At 37.0% G+C, this 17333-nt stretch overlaps 1 protein-coding gene across 2 annotated transcripts in view; it reads right to left on the bottom strand.

Moving 5' to 3' along the window:
* Positions 1 to 350: 350 nt before the first annotated feature.
* LOC144243780 (transcription initiation factor TFIID subunit 2) overlaps positions 351 to 17333 on the bottom strand; it is a 63006-nt gene continuing 46023 nt past the window's right edge. Inside the window, exons 18-22 of one of the 2 annotated variants that reach the window (XM_077778926.1) lie at positions 16615 to 16844; positions 15159 to 15314; positions 14567 to 14672; positions 11033 to 11155; positions 351 to 1810 (exon numbers count right to left, since the gene is read on the bottom strand). In XM_077778926.1, coding sequence (XP_077635052.1) covers positions 1548 to 1810; positions 11033 to 11155; positions 14567 to 14672; positions 15159 to 15314; positions 16615 to 16844 — 878 coding nt within the window. In that variant the 3' untranslated portion in view covers positions 351 to 1547. The remainder of the gene's footprint in view (positions 1811 to 11032; positions 11156 to 14566; positions 14673 to 15158; positions 15315 to 16614; positions 16845 to 17333) is intronic. The other variant, XM_077778927.1, reaches the window with a different exon arrangement.

Here is a 17333-nt window from a genome sequence, read left to right on the forward strand (position 1 = left end):
TTTCCAAAAATAATTTCAATTGGCCAACACTCAACTGTAATCTTTAAATAACTGCCATTTAGGCCCTTTGACATCTGACCACATTCCCTTTGCACTTAAGACTCCAGGTCAACCGCACTGCTTTACAACTAACTCCTGGACATGCATCTGCTTTCCTCCATCTTTTTGAAAAAACGGTTTCTTCTATTGAGAGGACTGTCCCATCTCTATTACAATCATTGTTCCTAGCAAAGCCAGCTCAAATCCTGCCTATCCACAAAGCTTGCAGAGAGCTTTGTGGCCAGGTACATTATATACATACACACAGAGAAAGGTAACAAAAGATTACAAAACGTACAAAAGGAGAATGGTCATTTTAAAAAGTTATTTATTAAACAAGTTAAATGCAACTAAAAGTATATTTAAAAGTCCAACATTATTGGATCCCACTGAAATATCTATTCTGGAAGAAGTATTTTGTCTAACTAATGATAAGAGAAATGATAAAAATAGAAGAGGTATGAAAAACATTTTTAAACAATAAAGCGCATGGTAAATTCAGAAATAAAAACACACAAACATACAAGCTATTTGAGTCTGAAACCAAAATGTTTCATATATTTCTAAATGTTTCTGGTATACTCACATGAGGGCTGACTTATCTATGTCTGAGTTAATAAACACCATGTAAACACCTTTTTAAGGTATTGGACTTTGTGTTATATAGAAATAATTTTAGATTATGTGTTGGGTGTGTAAACTGTCCACATTTAGCAAACATATTCTACATATGAACATATTCACTTATACTTAATGAAAAAAAGAACTTTAATTTAAATATCTTGATTTGAGAACAACTGTGGATTTGATAGTTCTATTAAATTCCAACATCATAATCACCAAATGCACTATCAAAAAACTATTCAAAAAAATTTCTTAAAAGAGCTGCTTTTGAAAATTCCAGTATTTTAGGGCAAAAGAAAATACCACGTATTCTTGTTCACAAATTCTGATATTTAGCCTCTATGGTTAACACAAAAAATACCATGTAATAAAGAAGATTCCTATGGAAAAGCCTCGGTCTCTTTCAGTAGTTCCAAATAGGGTTATACAGTATTTCACTGGAAATAGTGGTTTCACCACAGATCTGGCAGTAACTTCAGTTTAAAACGTAACCGTGCCCCAGAGCATCCATCAAAGACTTTAAAACATAATTGATTTTGGCAGTATACACGAAGACCATGATGTGAATGGTAACTGCCAGTGGATATGAAGGCCTATATGAAGTTTGGTGCGTGTGCGCGCGTGTATGTGCACGCGCGCTTTCAGGAGGAAATGGGGTGAAATGGTTTATTCAGAACTATAAAACATTTTTCTAATTAGACCTCAATTGCATAAAAACCACAAATCCAATGTTTAGAACTTCCATGGATTCTGAATTTCTATGAGAAAGGCAACTATATTTGTTTTTGTCTGTTTGTTTCCTTTTATCATTCTTTACAGAGGACAAAGCTGTAGTTATATACCTTCTTCTGGACACTGAGGGGAAGGTCTCGCCTGTCCCCTCCTCAGTCTGAAGGAGAAGGAGAACGAACGGACCTTCCGCTGGCGGGGCTGGAGAAAGTGAAAGGCTCTTTGTCCTTCTCTTTACTATCGTGCTTGTGCTTGTGTTTGTGCTTATGTTTGTGCTTCTTCTTCTTTTTCTTGTGCTCATGGTGATGGTGGTGATGGTGGTCACTGTGTTTGGAGGACGCGGGCTCCTTAGCAAACACTGAGAGTGGAGCTGCTGCAGCTGGATGCATACTCATCTCCAAAGGTGATTGTTCTTTACCTTCAAAATTAAAAAAATCCAAATGAATTCCTGATGATCACAAGGAAAGTGAAATGAAGGTACGAGGGTGCTGAGGACAATACAGAAAAGAGAGACTCCTGGGGCGCCTGGGGGGCTCCGTCGGTTAAGCGCTCGACTTTGGCTCTGGTCATGATCTCGCAGTTCCTGAGTTCCTGGCCTGTGTGGGGCTCTGCGCTGACAGCTCAGAGCCTGGAGCCTGCTTCCGATTCTGTGTCTCCCTCTGCCCCTCCCATCCTCATGCTCTGTCTCTCAATAATAAATAAATGTTTTAACATTTTTTTTTGAAAAAGGAAAAGAAAAGAGGGACTCTTAAGTGTTTATCACTTCCACGGGAATCATCAGGAATGAGAGAAGTATCTAAATAAGACATTCAATTAGTCACACACAGGTAATTGGTCAGCACTGTGTCCAGGAAACTGAATATTTTAATCCCTTACAGTTTATACAAATTATGATACATACTAGTGTGTTACCAAAGCATCTTCTCAATGTTAACATTTTAAAGTATTATTATGTAACAATAATGATTACGTGTGTTCTAAGTTAAGACCCACATTCATCCTTCAACTGCAGCTCCTTTAACTGCAGTTCAACTTTATGGTTTTGGGGGTGAGATGGCAGTACTTCGTTTCTGCCATCTCAAGAACCACTTATACACACAAAAATGTGTTATGCTAGTTAGTGATAGTAATGTTCCAGCAAAAATCTAATTTCTCTAGTTCCTTATGGTAATTTCTGGGAACAGGCAGGCAAAAGTGCACACAGTTTACAAAATCCAGAAAAAGACAAGAGTCTACAAAGGGAACATCTCTACTTAAAGACAAAAAAGTAGTGTGAGAGAGAGAGAGAGAGAGAGGGAGGGAGGGAGGGAGGACACCGGTACCCTTGAACAGAGTCTGCTGTTAACCTTCGGCTTTCATCTTTTTTTTTTTTTTATCTCACCGAAAAAACAGATCAAACGTTTTGGAAGGTTCTTTCCATTTCTAACATTCTATCAGCCTAGGAATCTACAACAGTAGTTCTCGAATTTTAGTGTGCAACGGTTTCCTGCTTCCTGCAGACGCTACAATCGTTGGGGCGTGCCTGAGAAAGAACTCTGGTTTACTAGAGCCTAACGGTAGCGCTTTACACGCTGCCACCCAAGGAAAAAAGCCTAAGAACCATCTCAGATACCCTCCTTTCTAAATCTAGGTGGTTACCAAACCTCACTGGCTGTCACTTACAAATATCTCCAAGATCTGTCCCCATCCATCTGCAACTGTATTGACTCAGACGACCTCACCTCACCAGGCTCCCTGTGCCTGATGTGTCTTCCAATCAAACCCATACTTCACACAGCTGCACAGCAGTGCTTCTCATCCGGGGTGATTCTGCCCCACGTGGTTATTTGGCAACATCTGGAGACACTTTTGTTGTCGCCCCGAGGTAGGGTCAGGGGAGGCGGTGTTACTGGCACCCCACCGGCTGAGCCAAGGGATGGCCAGGACAGCTCCGACAACAAATTCTCACGCCCAGAATGTCAACAGTGTTTAGGTTGGAAGACTGTGCCCCGTAGTGATCTTCCTAAAAACAAAGCTATTCATAATTATCTGCTTAAAAACCGAGTTGGTTCTTAAAAATAATCAAAAAACCCCAACTCAGTTGATTCTACCAACTGAATAAAAGCAAAACTCCTTGGACTTCAGTGCAGCAGTTTCTAAAAATATATGTATGTTTTATTCAAACTAGCTAAAAAACCAAGTTTTCACTAAAATGGACTTCAAAGCAAGTTTTTTTAAAGTAAATTCTCAGCACTAATTTTGATCCAAACTAGCCCCAAACCATGGTTCTTACCAAAACAGGCATCACTGCCCAAGTTTTCTAAAAATCAGTTCCAGCACTAATTTTACTGACAGTTTACAATCTGTCCTGAACTTACCATCCAGCCTTATCTTCCACTGTTCCCTTCTATGTGCTCTAGGGTAGCCCTGTCCTAACTGTGTATTTGTAAATGCTATTCCCTATGCATGAAATGCCCTTCCCTTATTTGTCTGACTCTTAAATTTATTTAACGAGTATCAGGAACTACCCAGGAATTGGGGAAAATAGTGATGAACTGCACAGATCTCAGGCCCCCTGGAGTTTACAAACTAGCTAACGAGAAGGAACGTAAGTACACCCAAGTACTAAAAAGAGAAAGAGTAAGCCAGCAGCAAGACAGGAGACTTAAATTAGTTGTGGGGGGAGCAGAAGCAAACTTCTCCAAGGGCGTATGTTTAAATGGTAACTTAAAGTAGACAAAAGGAAAGCAAAAGAACACTTTAGGCTTCTTAATAATGTAAAACTCAGCTTAAATGTCATTTCTTTAAGAAGCTTTCCCTCCAAAAGAATTAGTTCTTTCATGTTCCCACAAGATAATACAGAAAGGAAATTAAGGCACAGAGAACTTAAGTGACTTGCCCAAGGTGGCATCCGCAGGTCTGAGCTACAAACCCAAAGAGTGTGACCCCAGAGTGTGTGCTGACAAGCACACAGCGAGGTGTGCATTGTGGCACCTCTGTTTATCTCTGGGTCTCTTCCTTTAGACTCAGAGCATCTTGAGCAAGGAGTTTGTCTTTTTAATCTTTGTGTCCCAGTGTCACACAGTATCCAACACCCCTACATCTCACCTCCCTACCCCTGCCAAAGCTTGCTGAATGAATAAATGAATGAATGAATAACAGAAATATTTAACATCTGTGTTTCTTTTAGATAGGATGTCTGGCAAACCTAGCCCATCTAAATGAATTGTGAAGGTCATCAATTCTGAAGGGGAGGGATAAAGCACAGAAACAACACTTCCTTTGTGTCAGGCACTGCTCAATATTCAGAATAGATGAACAAGTCAGACAAAGTTCTTGTCTTTACAGATTATTCAAATAATGTATGTATTTACTACTGCAAAATCGTATTTTTATATTCATAATGTTTTAGTAAAGATAACACTAAAAACACATAAACTAACTAAAGAGATTATATATATACAAAAGTAAGTCTAGGGATCTGAATCGTTTGCAACAATCATTGCAATAGCCAGATAGTATTCAGAAAATGAAAAACTGTGAAGGAGATCTGATTTAGAGTATCAGCCAAATATGCCACTATATGATTTTAATTTAGATTTTGAGTGAATTACATGACGATGTTTCCAATTCTCAAAATATGGGAAAATAGGTCCATACCTAACAGGACATAGAGCCAGATGATACAGAGAAGAAATAAGGGACTTTAAAGTCTCAAGAACAAATCCTTCAGACCCCCTCACCATCTGGTTGATCTACAAGGGCAGAGCCTGCAGCGTTCCAAACGGCTGTCTGCACTCCCGAGCGTCTGCGTCCTCTACCCTGACAGAAGCTACATCATCCAATCCTAAATACCTTCCAAGCGACTTGGACTGCAGAAAAGCCAATAATTACATTGGAAACTGTACTTCTCAGCAGCGGCAACTGCCAAATGGACAACAAAGTGTACTTGGGCACACTCTTTTCCAAGGAATACTTACAACCACTTCAAAAGTAAATCCAATCTCATATTTTGCACTAAAGATACACTGACTATAAATCTTGCCTGTGTCTTGATTTGTATTTAGTCTATTCGTAAGATGATGGATTAGCTAGATCCAAAGATCAAGGTGTTAGGAATGAGGCCTCCTAGGACAAATGGCTGATTTTTAGGACTGGGCAGAATATTTACAAGACGAACCTGAAACATTTGGTATGACAGCAAGGAAGCTAAATTCTTCTCAACAGACCCAAGAGTCAATTTAAGAGGTTCTCACTGTCCCAACGATGGGACAATTTGAATACTGACAAGGACATTAATTATAATGGACTGGAACTAACTGATCACCATTGGAGGATACAGTTAGCCAACTCATTTTTTGGAAAATTATTAAATAAAAAGAGAAGCTATTATCCTTCTCTTCCTATATGATCTATAGACCATATCACTGGGTAATAATAATACATAAGGGGGATTTTTGGTTTATAGAAGTAAACCAGCTCATAAACAAAATGGAAAGATGAAGGGTGCCTGGGTGTCTTAGTCAGTTGAGCATCTGACTCTTGATTTCGGCTCAGGTCATGCTCTCACAGTTCCTGGGTTTGAGTCCTGTGTTGGGCTCTGCGCTGTCAGTACAGATTAGGATTCTCTCTCTCCCTCTCTGTCCCTCTAGCCACCCCCACTTCACAAAGGAAGGAAGGAAGGAAGGAAGGAAGGAAGGAAGGAAGGAAGGAAGGAAGGAAGGAAAGAAGGAAGGGAGGGAGGAAGAGAGGGAAGAGAGAAAGAAAGAATTAAGAGTATCACCATCTTGCAAGCCTGAATGAATGGATCTGGGTCTTGAACATCTTAGTGGCTAACATCATAAAAGAGCCAACCAAACACTGTATCCTTCCAGATGGAAGAATAAACCACCGTCTATAAACCTAAATCCAATTAAGCTTCTATATCCAACTACAAATTTACAGGAAATAAAGAGGACTCTAACACATTAACTATACCACACTTAAAGAATTAGCAAAACACAGACTTGAAAACTACATATCAAAACCCTGGTTCCTCTAACAAATACATTGTAAAAGGGGAGAAAAGAGAGAAAAAGATAAACTTTAAGTTTAAAAAGATGTAAAGGACTTTATCAGTCAATTACAATGTGTACAGCTTATGTGGATGCTAATTTAAAAAATAAAGTATTAAAAGCAAATATTAGAATAATGACAGAAGTCAACTGAAATTTAAACAGTGACTAGATATTTAATAATACAAAAAACTGTTCATTTTTTTAAGCATAAGATTGTTACTGTGGTTATGACTTTTTAAAGTCCTTATATTTTAGAGATATATACTAAGTTATTTATTAATAAAATGATGATATGTGGTATTTGTTTCAAAATAATTCATAAGGGTGGAAAAGGGTAAGAGTATCAATTACATAAGATCCACCATGAGTTGATCACTATAGAAGCTGAGTGATGGATACATGCGGGTTCGTTATAGTAGTCTGACTCCTTCAGTTTCCCACAAAAAAGTTAAGGCAATTTGACACTATCCATCAAAATATTAAATGCCCATATTCTGTGATTTAGAATGGTCATTTCTAGAAATCTATCACTCATATGTGCAAACACACGTATAAAAAATATTCACCAGAACAGCGTTGTAACAACAGAACACATGATAAAACCTAATGTTAGTCTATCACCACCATCAATAAACTTTAGCTCTTACGTTTTCATTTATTATATTCCATATATATATATATATATATATATTTTTTTTTTTTTCATAATCTCTTGTCTCTCCTAGATAATTTTTCCCAGGTATAATCCAAGGGGATATAAAAGTACAATTTCCTTTCCATGTGGAATTGTATTAACAGTCAGCTTTGGATTAATATGAGTTTACTTTCACACTAGCTTGAGATCATCTACGGAACTGCTCCTGGCAAAAATGTATATATTACCATCCCCACATCATTTCAGGGGTGTACAAGTTGCCTGGGAACTTGAGGCCCACCCAGGTGAGGCCCACTCATTTTTAAGCTAAAGAAAGCCCTCTTATTTAATGACCTGAAACACATGTGTCTATGATAGCAAACATATCAAAAAAGGAGATACATATAATTCAGATTATTATATTTTCCTATTTCATGGTATATGAAAATAAAACAGATGTTCCATTTTGTTCTATCCAACATAAAATCCTTCCTAGAGATCTAGTAAAATGCACTACAAATAAGGATTTTAGCTGCACTCAATTTAACAAAATGCAAAATAAACCTGAGAGGTACTTAATATAAGCCTAATGTGGAAGCTTTTCAGCCATCTGACTAAAGTGCTAATAACAGTGAATAACCTGCTATTTCTCTTAAATTCATTCACATTAGGTATATGTTTAAACTTAACACAGAACCTACAGTTTTTATTATGAAAAGTGCAAAGTCTGATCTTTGGATTCTTTAGATCACTGTATAAAACAAAGCGTAAAACTGTATTACTAAAATTTAAGCATAAACAATATCAATGTCTATTTTTCATATCAGAGTTTCAAAAAAAAGAATTAGGACTCTCAGGATTTTTGGGGGGGGGGGTGTGGGGGGAGACTTCATGCACTAGAATAGTGCTTTTCCGGCTTCTGCAAAAAGGCGTTATGTAATACAGCAGCCCCAGCTAGGCAGGAACGTTCCTTTTCTTCCCCCACAGAAACCACTAGGGATTTCCCTCTGCTCCCTGCCTGTCACTCTTCCTCTGTGCTTTGTCACTACAGGCCCTGGAGCAAGTCAGGAAGCAGAGCAGCCACATGAGGCCTTTGCAGAGCTGGTCAGGGACTGCGGTGGTGGCAGAGGACATGGCAACCACACAGCCCTTGCTCCGTATTTCCTTCCTTACCTCGGGAGAGGAAAAGGTCATAATAGAAGAAGGAAGATTCCTCAGCCACTTCTCCTTTCTTACCGCAAATGGCTTAACCTACATATCATCCCTAAAATATTCTTCTATCATATGCATGGAAAGAGAAAACTGGAGGGCAAAAAGAACGGAAAGCAAACCAGGACCTGTCCGCTACCTTAGTCTCCACCCTACCTACACTCCACTCCTTTCCTACCCCCCCGCGCCCCCTGCCCCAACGTGACATCTGGCTTGCTGGCTCTCCAAAGGAGCCACCGCAGAACCCACCTCATCTCAAACAGAGGAAGAAGGGGTCCCAATGTCAAAAGTCTTAGACCTAAGGGGATAGCACAAATGATGTAATTTAAGTACAATACTAAGTGCAACACAAAGGGAACCCACAAAATGGGAAGCACAGGACTCCCTAAGAGGACCTCTCAGTTAACTCTTTCTCAGGAGAAGCTGGAAATCCAGATTGTTATGTGTAATCTTTTTAGTCAACTACTTCAAATATTTTTGTAAGACTTCTACTGACCAAGTAAAAGATGCCTCAGCTGGATGTGTTGAACAAGGCCCCACGTAAGACCCATTTGTGAACGCAAATCTTAGAGAATTAAGAGAGGTCATAGCTTCCCTTACACTGGTTCTCTGCCTCCTCTCCTGAGCCCTCCACTCACAAGGTCAGGCCAGGCTAGCTACCACAGCAAGAGATCCTGGCTCCTTCTGGGAGGCAGGAAGAGAGGAAGGAAGCTCCTGTTTTACTGCCAACTTTATTAGGGTTAGGTTGAAGCTGTGTACCTGACATTCCAAAAGATGGAGCTCTAAAGCACCGTTTCTCCCAGAAACATTGTTATACACAGTGGCTAGGTTTGATACTTATACCCCTCATGTATGGTATAAGTTAAAAAGGATTTTAACTTTGTTGGCTAGTTTGGGAAAGTTACCTATCAAATCTAACAAGGTGTCTGTGGGAAAACCGTATTTAGAATTCCAAAATAAATACATGTACGAAGAATTGTTTAAAACACTACCATTAATAAAATGAAGGTTTTCTAAATCCTTATAATACCATTATTGAATTTTAAGACTTGCTCAGTGGCCAAATCCACTGTGTTGAACAGCACAAATAACACTGAGAGAAAACTACAAAGGCATATCAAAAAGTATATGCACAATTAAGTTTTACAGATCAGTCCATATAATATACTGGTATACATTTTGCCTAATGACATAAAAGTGTCCTATCAACCAAAGCTAAAATTTTAATACTTTCTTATTCCCCACAATTAGCCCTATATTTCCTCCCCAATCTTCCCCACATGATGTCATGAGGACTGTAAGACTACAGAGATTCCAAAAAAGGTAAAAATATATTTTTTTAAAGCAATATGGAACTATTATACAAATGTGTACATTAGTAAGCACAAAAAGGTGTTAAGATTTGCTTCTACATAGGTTTAGGAAAAACCAAACAAAAATATTCAGATTCTTTTCTGGAGCAGGAATTCATTGGACTGTTAGGATTCAGACAGAATTTTTTCCTTTTTTTAAAGGCATGGAAGACACGCAGAAGTATCACTCTCAATCTATACCAAGGGGTTTGAAATGCCTGAAGCTTTATTGTTTTTAAAAATGTGGGAAATTTTTCATGTCTAGTAAAATTTTAATAAGTATAATGATAATAAAGCAAAATTACACCAAAATCAAAAACAAAATCAAGAAAATACAAAACTGGCAAGGGCCAAGAAATGTCAAATTTTACTTATCGAAGTAAACGATGAAGTCTCCAGCTGATTTCCTTCTGAAATAAATTTTGTATGAATTGATTACAATAAATGCATAGAGCACACACAGAGAGAAGCAAGCAGTAGTCTGAGGTCTCAATACCAAAGTCTTCTGAGATGTTGCTTTGGTTTGAATTAATCACAGTTGATCCTTAAGCTCCTCAAATCAATAAACAGTTATCCTTTTGTTTATATCATAAAAACATGGTTTATATATAAGCAAGATCCATCTGTTGGAATCTTAAAGCCTGACAAATAACTTTTGGAAAATTCTTTAAAACTGATTTTGCTTATGGATCTTGTTGTTCACTTCTCATCCCTTCAAAATTTCAGCACTAAATCTTTGTTCAACAGTACTGAAGGCTTATTTCTTATCTAGGTTACAATCTTTTTTTTTTTTTTTTGCAAGCAACAAAAGAACACAGTAAGCAGAAGACAATGTAAATCAGAATAGGTAACAAACACATCTGAACTGAATAACCTTTCATAAAATTAAAGCCAATTTGTATTTAATAATTTAAAAGACAGAACATCTTAGTTTTCTAGTACAGCATCAAGTCTTCATGACTGACCATGGACGACCATTTGTAAAACTTTCAGGGGGAGAGGAAAAGGAGACATAAGTGGTTGAAACTTGCATTTTATAAAAGTATAAAAGGCATAGATTTGATGGTTTCTACTGAAGTTGGCATTTTTCATGTTATAATATTCTAAGAAAAAGTTCTGCAAGGCAGAACAATGAGTATTCTTAAATGGCATGAGGGATGATTTTTCCCCTTCCTTTCTACTCTTGTCTCATTTCCAAGTTTTATGTAATAGGAGTGCATTATTTTCAAATAGTTACAAGTCTAATTTAAAATATTTATGTTAGATAATACAAAGTCAATGTGTTGCAGGAAAAGCAAGTACTTAGATCTCTATTTTCATGTATTTTTTTAAGTTGATAAAACTTTACAAAGTTTGTAGATTTGTTCTTGAGCAAAATAATAACAATAAAATATTAATAATAATTTCACCTGTTCCCTTCCGTGTAAGTTCCATGCTCCACTGGGGTTTTGTGGTAGGTGTGCCATCACAGCCTGATGAGTGCTGGGGTATTAGAGCAGATCGGGAGCTGGCTGGCCGATACTTAGAGAGCCCTAAAATGACAAAGAGGGAAAAAAGGAATTTATTTCTTGGTTTACCAAAAGAAGAAAAAAGCCTCACATGTTTTCATAAGTTAACCTTAAAACCAGAAGCAGTTCAACAACAGAATTCTAATAATGAAAAGAATACTACTAACTACTAAAGATCCCATTTGATTTTAATCCTTTGTCATAGTTCCTATACGCTTAAATCTAAGAATACACATTCAAGAAAGATAGGAAAGTGTGACTGGTCTGCTAAATACATAATCTGGATTCTGTATCTGAGGCAGAAAGTATAGTTTATAGCCTGTGTATGGAATTTTGCATCCAGTAAAGTTTCCCTGCTCCCCCTGGAAATTTGCTAATAAATTTCATTATAATGCTTACTCAACAAATAGATCAAAATAATTTAGGGCTTACAGAAGACATTTCAAACAGGAAATGTAATGGTATAATGTGAACAGCACTGTAGCAGGTATTATGATACGTAGGTTCTGACTCCAAATAATCAACTAATTAGATACATAATCTAGGTGAGACACTTATCTCACTGTTTCTCAATTCCTTCACCTGTCACATGGCAAAGTTCTAAGATTAGATAGTCTAGCCCTGAGGTGGTTATTTCTAGAGTGTGTCATTTAGGGCAAGTCATTTAATCTCTCTTAGGTTTACTTATCTGTAAAATAGAACAGATATATAATTGGTAAGGTCTCTGACAATTAGAAAAACCAAAGAATTCATGAACTGTCAGTTTTCAAATGATTCTTAGGCTCATATTCTATCTGAAGTTCTCAAATTCTTTTTTTTTTTTTTTTTTACAAATAGTTTATTGTCAAATTAGTTTCCACATAACACTCAGTGCTCATCCCCAGAAGTTCTCAAATTCTATTAGCTTATACTAGTTTACTAGACAGTGAAAAATAATTTAGGTCTCAAAAGCTAAAATTTAATAAAAAGCAGACCAAGGTGGGTAAGGAGGACTCTGTAATATGTAACATGCTTAAAAGAATGAAGAAAAAAAAAAAAAGAAAAACATTACTCAAATGTAAAGACCATAAAAGACAACCAGTATGGGGTATAAATAAATACTCCCTTTTTTGCCAATAAAAAGAAAACAGGAAGAGTACCTAGAATAAAAAATAGTCATATTCTCAATAAAAAATGCATTACATAGTACACTTGAGGGGTGCCTGGCTGGCTCAGTTAGTATAGCATGTGACTCTTGATCTTGGGATCATGAGTTTGAGCTCCACGTTGGGCACAGAGATTACTTAAAAAAGTAAAAATTAGGGGCGCCTGGGTGGCTCAGTTGGTTGAGTGTCCAATCTTGATTTCGGCTCAGGTCATGATCCCAGGGTCATAGGATCAAGTCCCATGTTGGACTCCATGCTGAGAGTAGAGCCTGCTTAAGATTCTCTTTCTCCCTAGCCCTTCTCCCCTCTTATGTGTGTGATCTCTAAGGGGAAAAAAAAAAAAGTAAAATTTTAAAAAAGTAAACTTGATTGGGGTGCCTGGCGGCTCAGTCTATGATCTTATAGTTAATGAGTTTGAGCTCTGAATCTGGCTCACTGCTGTCAGCGAAAATCTCACTTGCTCTCCTTCTCTCTATGCCCCTCCCTTACTTGTGCTCACTCTCTACCTCTCTCAAAAAAAAAAAAATAAAAAAAAACAACCAAACACATTTTTGAAAAAAGTAAACTTGATTTATCATTTATAATTAATCTTTTAAGTTGTTATGTTGATGACAATAAAACAATTATGCATAAAAATAAATAAGTGAAAATAAATTATATCTTACACATCAATGTGGATGAATTTTATTTTTTAATTTTTTTGGTTTATAATTTATTTTTTCTTTTACAGTTTATTGTCAAGCTGGTTTCCATATAACACCCAGTGNCATGGTTTGCCTCCCTCCCTCCCTCCTTAACCATTTTTTCCCCTTCCCTGTGGTCCTCTGTTAAGTTTCTCCTGTTGCACGAGTGAAAACATATGGTATCTGTCCTCTGCCTGACTTATTTCACTTACCATAACACCCTCTAGTTCCATACATGTGGATGAGTTTTAGAAGCATAGTGTTGACTGAAAAAAAATAACTCCTATTATCATCCCATTTCCATAAAATTAAAAAAAACAAGTACAAGGAAATCCTATACCTACGTGGCACACTATAAAAAAAAAGTAACAGAATGGTTAAGAAAAAGTAAGAGAAAACTGAAGACAGTATTTACTTGTAGTGCAAAGGCAGGTGAACAGAATCAGGGAAGAGGCACAGAGGGAACGACCATGGTACGGGGTCTAACACACAGGTTAAGGTGGAGAGCGGATTTGCAGACACTGGTTTATTACTGTGCTTTACAACTTACATGCAAGTTACATCAATGCTCTATCTCTGAAAATTAAAAAATGCTAAAGACATAAACTAGGTATTAACTCTTCAAAAAGCATTATAGCAAAACGTGAAAACCTTCTAAAGAGAAGTATCTCATAATACAGTTAAAATTAATCTTTTCACCAATAAAATATTTTGGAAAATTTATCCTAAGAATATAACAAAAAAGAAACAAAAGCTTTTGTATGAAGATATTCAGTGTGGAATCATCTATTAAAAAAAAAATGAAACAACTCAAATGCCTACCAACAAGAAAAAATAAGATAAATTATAGTATATCAACTCAATACCATCTCAGGTACTATTTTCAAAAGAAAAGTGGGGCGCCTGGGTGGCTTAGTCAGTTGGGCGTCTGACTTTGGCTCAGGTCGTGATCTCATGGTTCAAGGGTTAGAGCCCCGCGTTGGGCTCTGTGCTGACAGCTAGCTCAGAGCCTGGAGCCTGTTTTGGATCTGTGTCTCCCTCTCTCTCTCTCCCTCCCCCGTTCACACTCTGTCTCTCTCAAGAATAATTATTTTTTTTAAAAAAAGAAAAGATTATGATGTTTGGGAGACGCATGCAAAAATCTAAGACTTCTATAACATGATGTGAAACAGGCAGGCAAAAACGTAGCAGTGTTAGGGAGGCATTAACTTCAGTCAGAGTTTAAAATTATGGTTGCATTATTAAAAAGAAAATAGATCTGGTATTTTAGTTTGAGGTTAAGCCTACTACAAAAAAAGAAAAAAAGATACACACACAAAAAAATTAAAGCTATTGGAAAGAATCTGATGAATGGATTTTTAAAAAAACAAATCCAGAAGTATGCTAAAAATTTTAAAAGGACCAAAATAAAACAGAATTAAAAAGAAAATCCTCTTAAAAACTGTATTCCTTTGCTGATCCGCACTATAATCTGAGACAAACTAGCATTTTGTACTAGCTACTTTTAACCTTTAGTTGTTCACCTGTAAAGAAAGCAACAGGCCTTAGAACAGCAGTACTGCTTGCACTCTCTTTGTGAACCTGTGGTTACTGTGCACTAATCTCACCTGGAGTCGATGGCCTTTCCAGCATGTTCAAATGATGGGAAATAAACGCCTGGCTATCGTGAACAGTGTCCATATCAATTTCCTCCTCATCTTGAGAATTTGAAAACTACAACACATACACAAAACAAAGGAGAAAAAGAACCATTACATCACTTTACGTTTGGATCTTAGCTCTTAGAAAAGGTTGCAGAAAGGCCACAGAATACACCCCCACATCTTACGAGGAAAAGTAGTCTTTTCCTCAGAAATTATTAAGAATAAGAAAAGATTACATGGTCCAGCCTCTAAAAGAAGCTGACTGGATATTACCAGAAATGAAATAGCAACTAAAATCTACTCCTATGTCGTGGGAAGAGGTAGTGAGCCATGGCAGATCATATACACATAGTTCCTCCCCCAAACAGAGAAGAAGTATGTGGTAATAGAAGTTAAACAATCAGATGGAAGGTCTTAAACAGACATTTGGGTTTCTTTATGATTCAGTCTGCCCCATCTGTTCCTGCTAAGGAAATACCATTGGAAGTATTCAAAAAGATTTACAAGAAGGTTTATATCCTACACTATTAATACAGGTTTAACCTGTATTTCTTACTCTGATTTTGAGTTTGACTTTACTGCTATCCTCATTCTTCTCCAGTATTTGACCAGGTTCTAGTGGGGACCCCAGTGGTGTATCAGCCTTCCTCTTCACTCCCTGCTGGTGAGCTGACATATTACATGATGCTTCCTTGGCAAGGTGATCATCTTCCTGCGGCAATATTCAAGATCAAAATTAGATTTCTGAAGACAAGTAGCTCATATTATAGCTGAACACTAATAGCTACAGCAACCATGCAGATTAGAGCACGCCCAGTGCCTAAAAATTATCAGCAGTGGGCTTAAAGTAAACTTCACCTTTTCTGTCTGCTGGTCTTTTGGGTGGAACATGGGAGGTATATAAGCAAACTTCTAGAGCTTTACCATAAGAATGTATGTTTTGGTGCCATTTTCTCTTTTCCTGAAAACTCCAAGAATGAATGTGAATAAATTAACATACATGGCAAGAATTAGAAACCAATTAGTTTATAAAGGTTTATAAATACTCAGATTTGAAAAAGCACTTTCATGAGACCCTTTTTTCTATGGAAAGATCTTATCTTACTTCTTTATAATCCAAATTCTAGGATACATTTTAAATTCACAACAAATAAGTACGATTATATTCCAGAAAATTTAGGTGAATAAATGATTTAAAATGATTATCACTAATTAGCATAAAGAGAATCTCAGTTTTCAAGTGTCAAAACACCAGTAGGGAATTGCCAGGCAAGTAATCTGGTCTAAATATTGGTGAAAAATGAAGCGTGCATTATTGGGGACATTTTGTTACCAACATGAAAATCATTTCTGGAAAACTTTCTCTGAATTACAGTAAAATGATTTGTTATGTATGCTAAAGGTCTTTCTACAAAAAGTCTGGTAATTTCACAATGCAGAGCTAGATGTAAAAGCTTTTTAAAAGGCAAACACATGCACACATACATTAAAAAAAAAACATGTAATACATAATCTCCTCCCAAATCTGCACATACTCATTTACCTGACTTTTTACCGACCCTTTTAAGTAAGAACTTATTTGTTTAATTCAACAAGCATTTGCCAGGTACTTATCATATGCTTAGAATTGTGCTAAGTATTACACAGAATAGCAAATAAACTCAGAGCCCTGTGTTCAAATAGTTTGCTAATACGATACAGAGACAAGATGAAATATTCACTTCAATTTTCTGATATGCTAAGAAATTCGACACTCAAGTACAAAAACATCACCGTGTCATCACAAAAGGGGTAAACGGACTGGCAGCACATCATTTGTTATGTGCAGCTATGCAGTTGTTGGTAGCACTTTATAAACTGTAAAGTGCTAAACTACTGTCAACCAGTGGTTTAAGTGGTACACGAAACTATTAGTGGCTCTAAAAGTTGCCAGTTAAAAAAAGCAATTCTCTTCTCTAGGGAGCTCTGTATAATAATAAAACTGCATCTTCTGTAATGCATGTGAGTCTTACAGGGTTCTGAAATCCAACTAGCTGTGCGTGACTACTTGGATTAACCGCAGCTTCTTGGTTGCCTGCTATGGCCTCTGGAATTATGGTCGGATTCAAGACAGCTTTTTTCTCTTTTAGATTAAGAACCAACCCAAGCTCTGGCAAGGGCAAGCAGGAAGGTCTACTGAGGCCAAAAAGTGTGAAGTACAAGTCCACAGCACCACAACGTAACCTCCAGTCATGTGAAGTACCTAAGAAGTAAATAATAAAGAAGTCAATATGTACACTTATCCATAAACTGCTCCAGAGCCTATACAGAGAAAATGGACTGTGCTAAAAGGGGCCATCGACTGACCTAGGCACCACTGGCAAACCCTCTAAAAGATGTATCTTATCTTAATACAGATACTCAGAAATTGTTATGGAAGCAGTGATGTTAGTGAATGAACTAATGACTTATAATCGGAAAGAATGTTATCACTATACTATTCTTAACAAATGAATATTAGACATCTGCTAAAAATTTAGTATTTCAAAAGCAATATTTTTTCAGGCTTTAAATCTTTCAGTATATTAATTCCTCCTCCTTGGTAACTACTTCTCATTCACTCATTCTCTGTTCTTATCTGATTCTCTTCTGAACTGCCCGTTAGGAAGACAGCCCTCCAAGAGTCTTTATGAACCCTGCTATTTGAAACAAATTCTCCTCTCAAATTTATTACTTTCAGGTTTTAAATATG

The sequence above is a fragment of the Crocuta crocuta genome, unplaced genomic scaffold (assembly GCF_008692635.1).
Source record: "Crocuta crocuta isolate KB4526 unplaced genomic scaffold, BGI_CrCroc_1.0 scaffold448, whole genome shotgun sequence".
Lineage (NCBI taxonomy): Eukaryota > Metazoa > Chordata > Mammalia > Carnivora > Hyaenidae > Crocuta > Crocuta crocuta.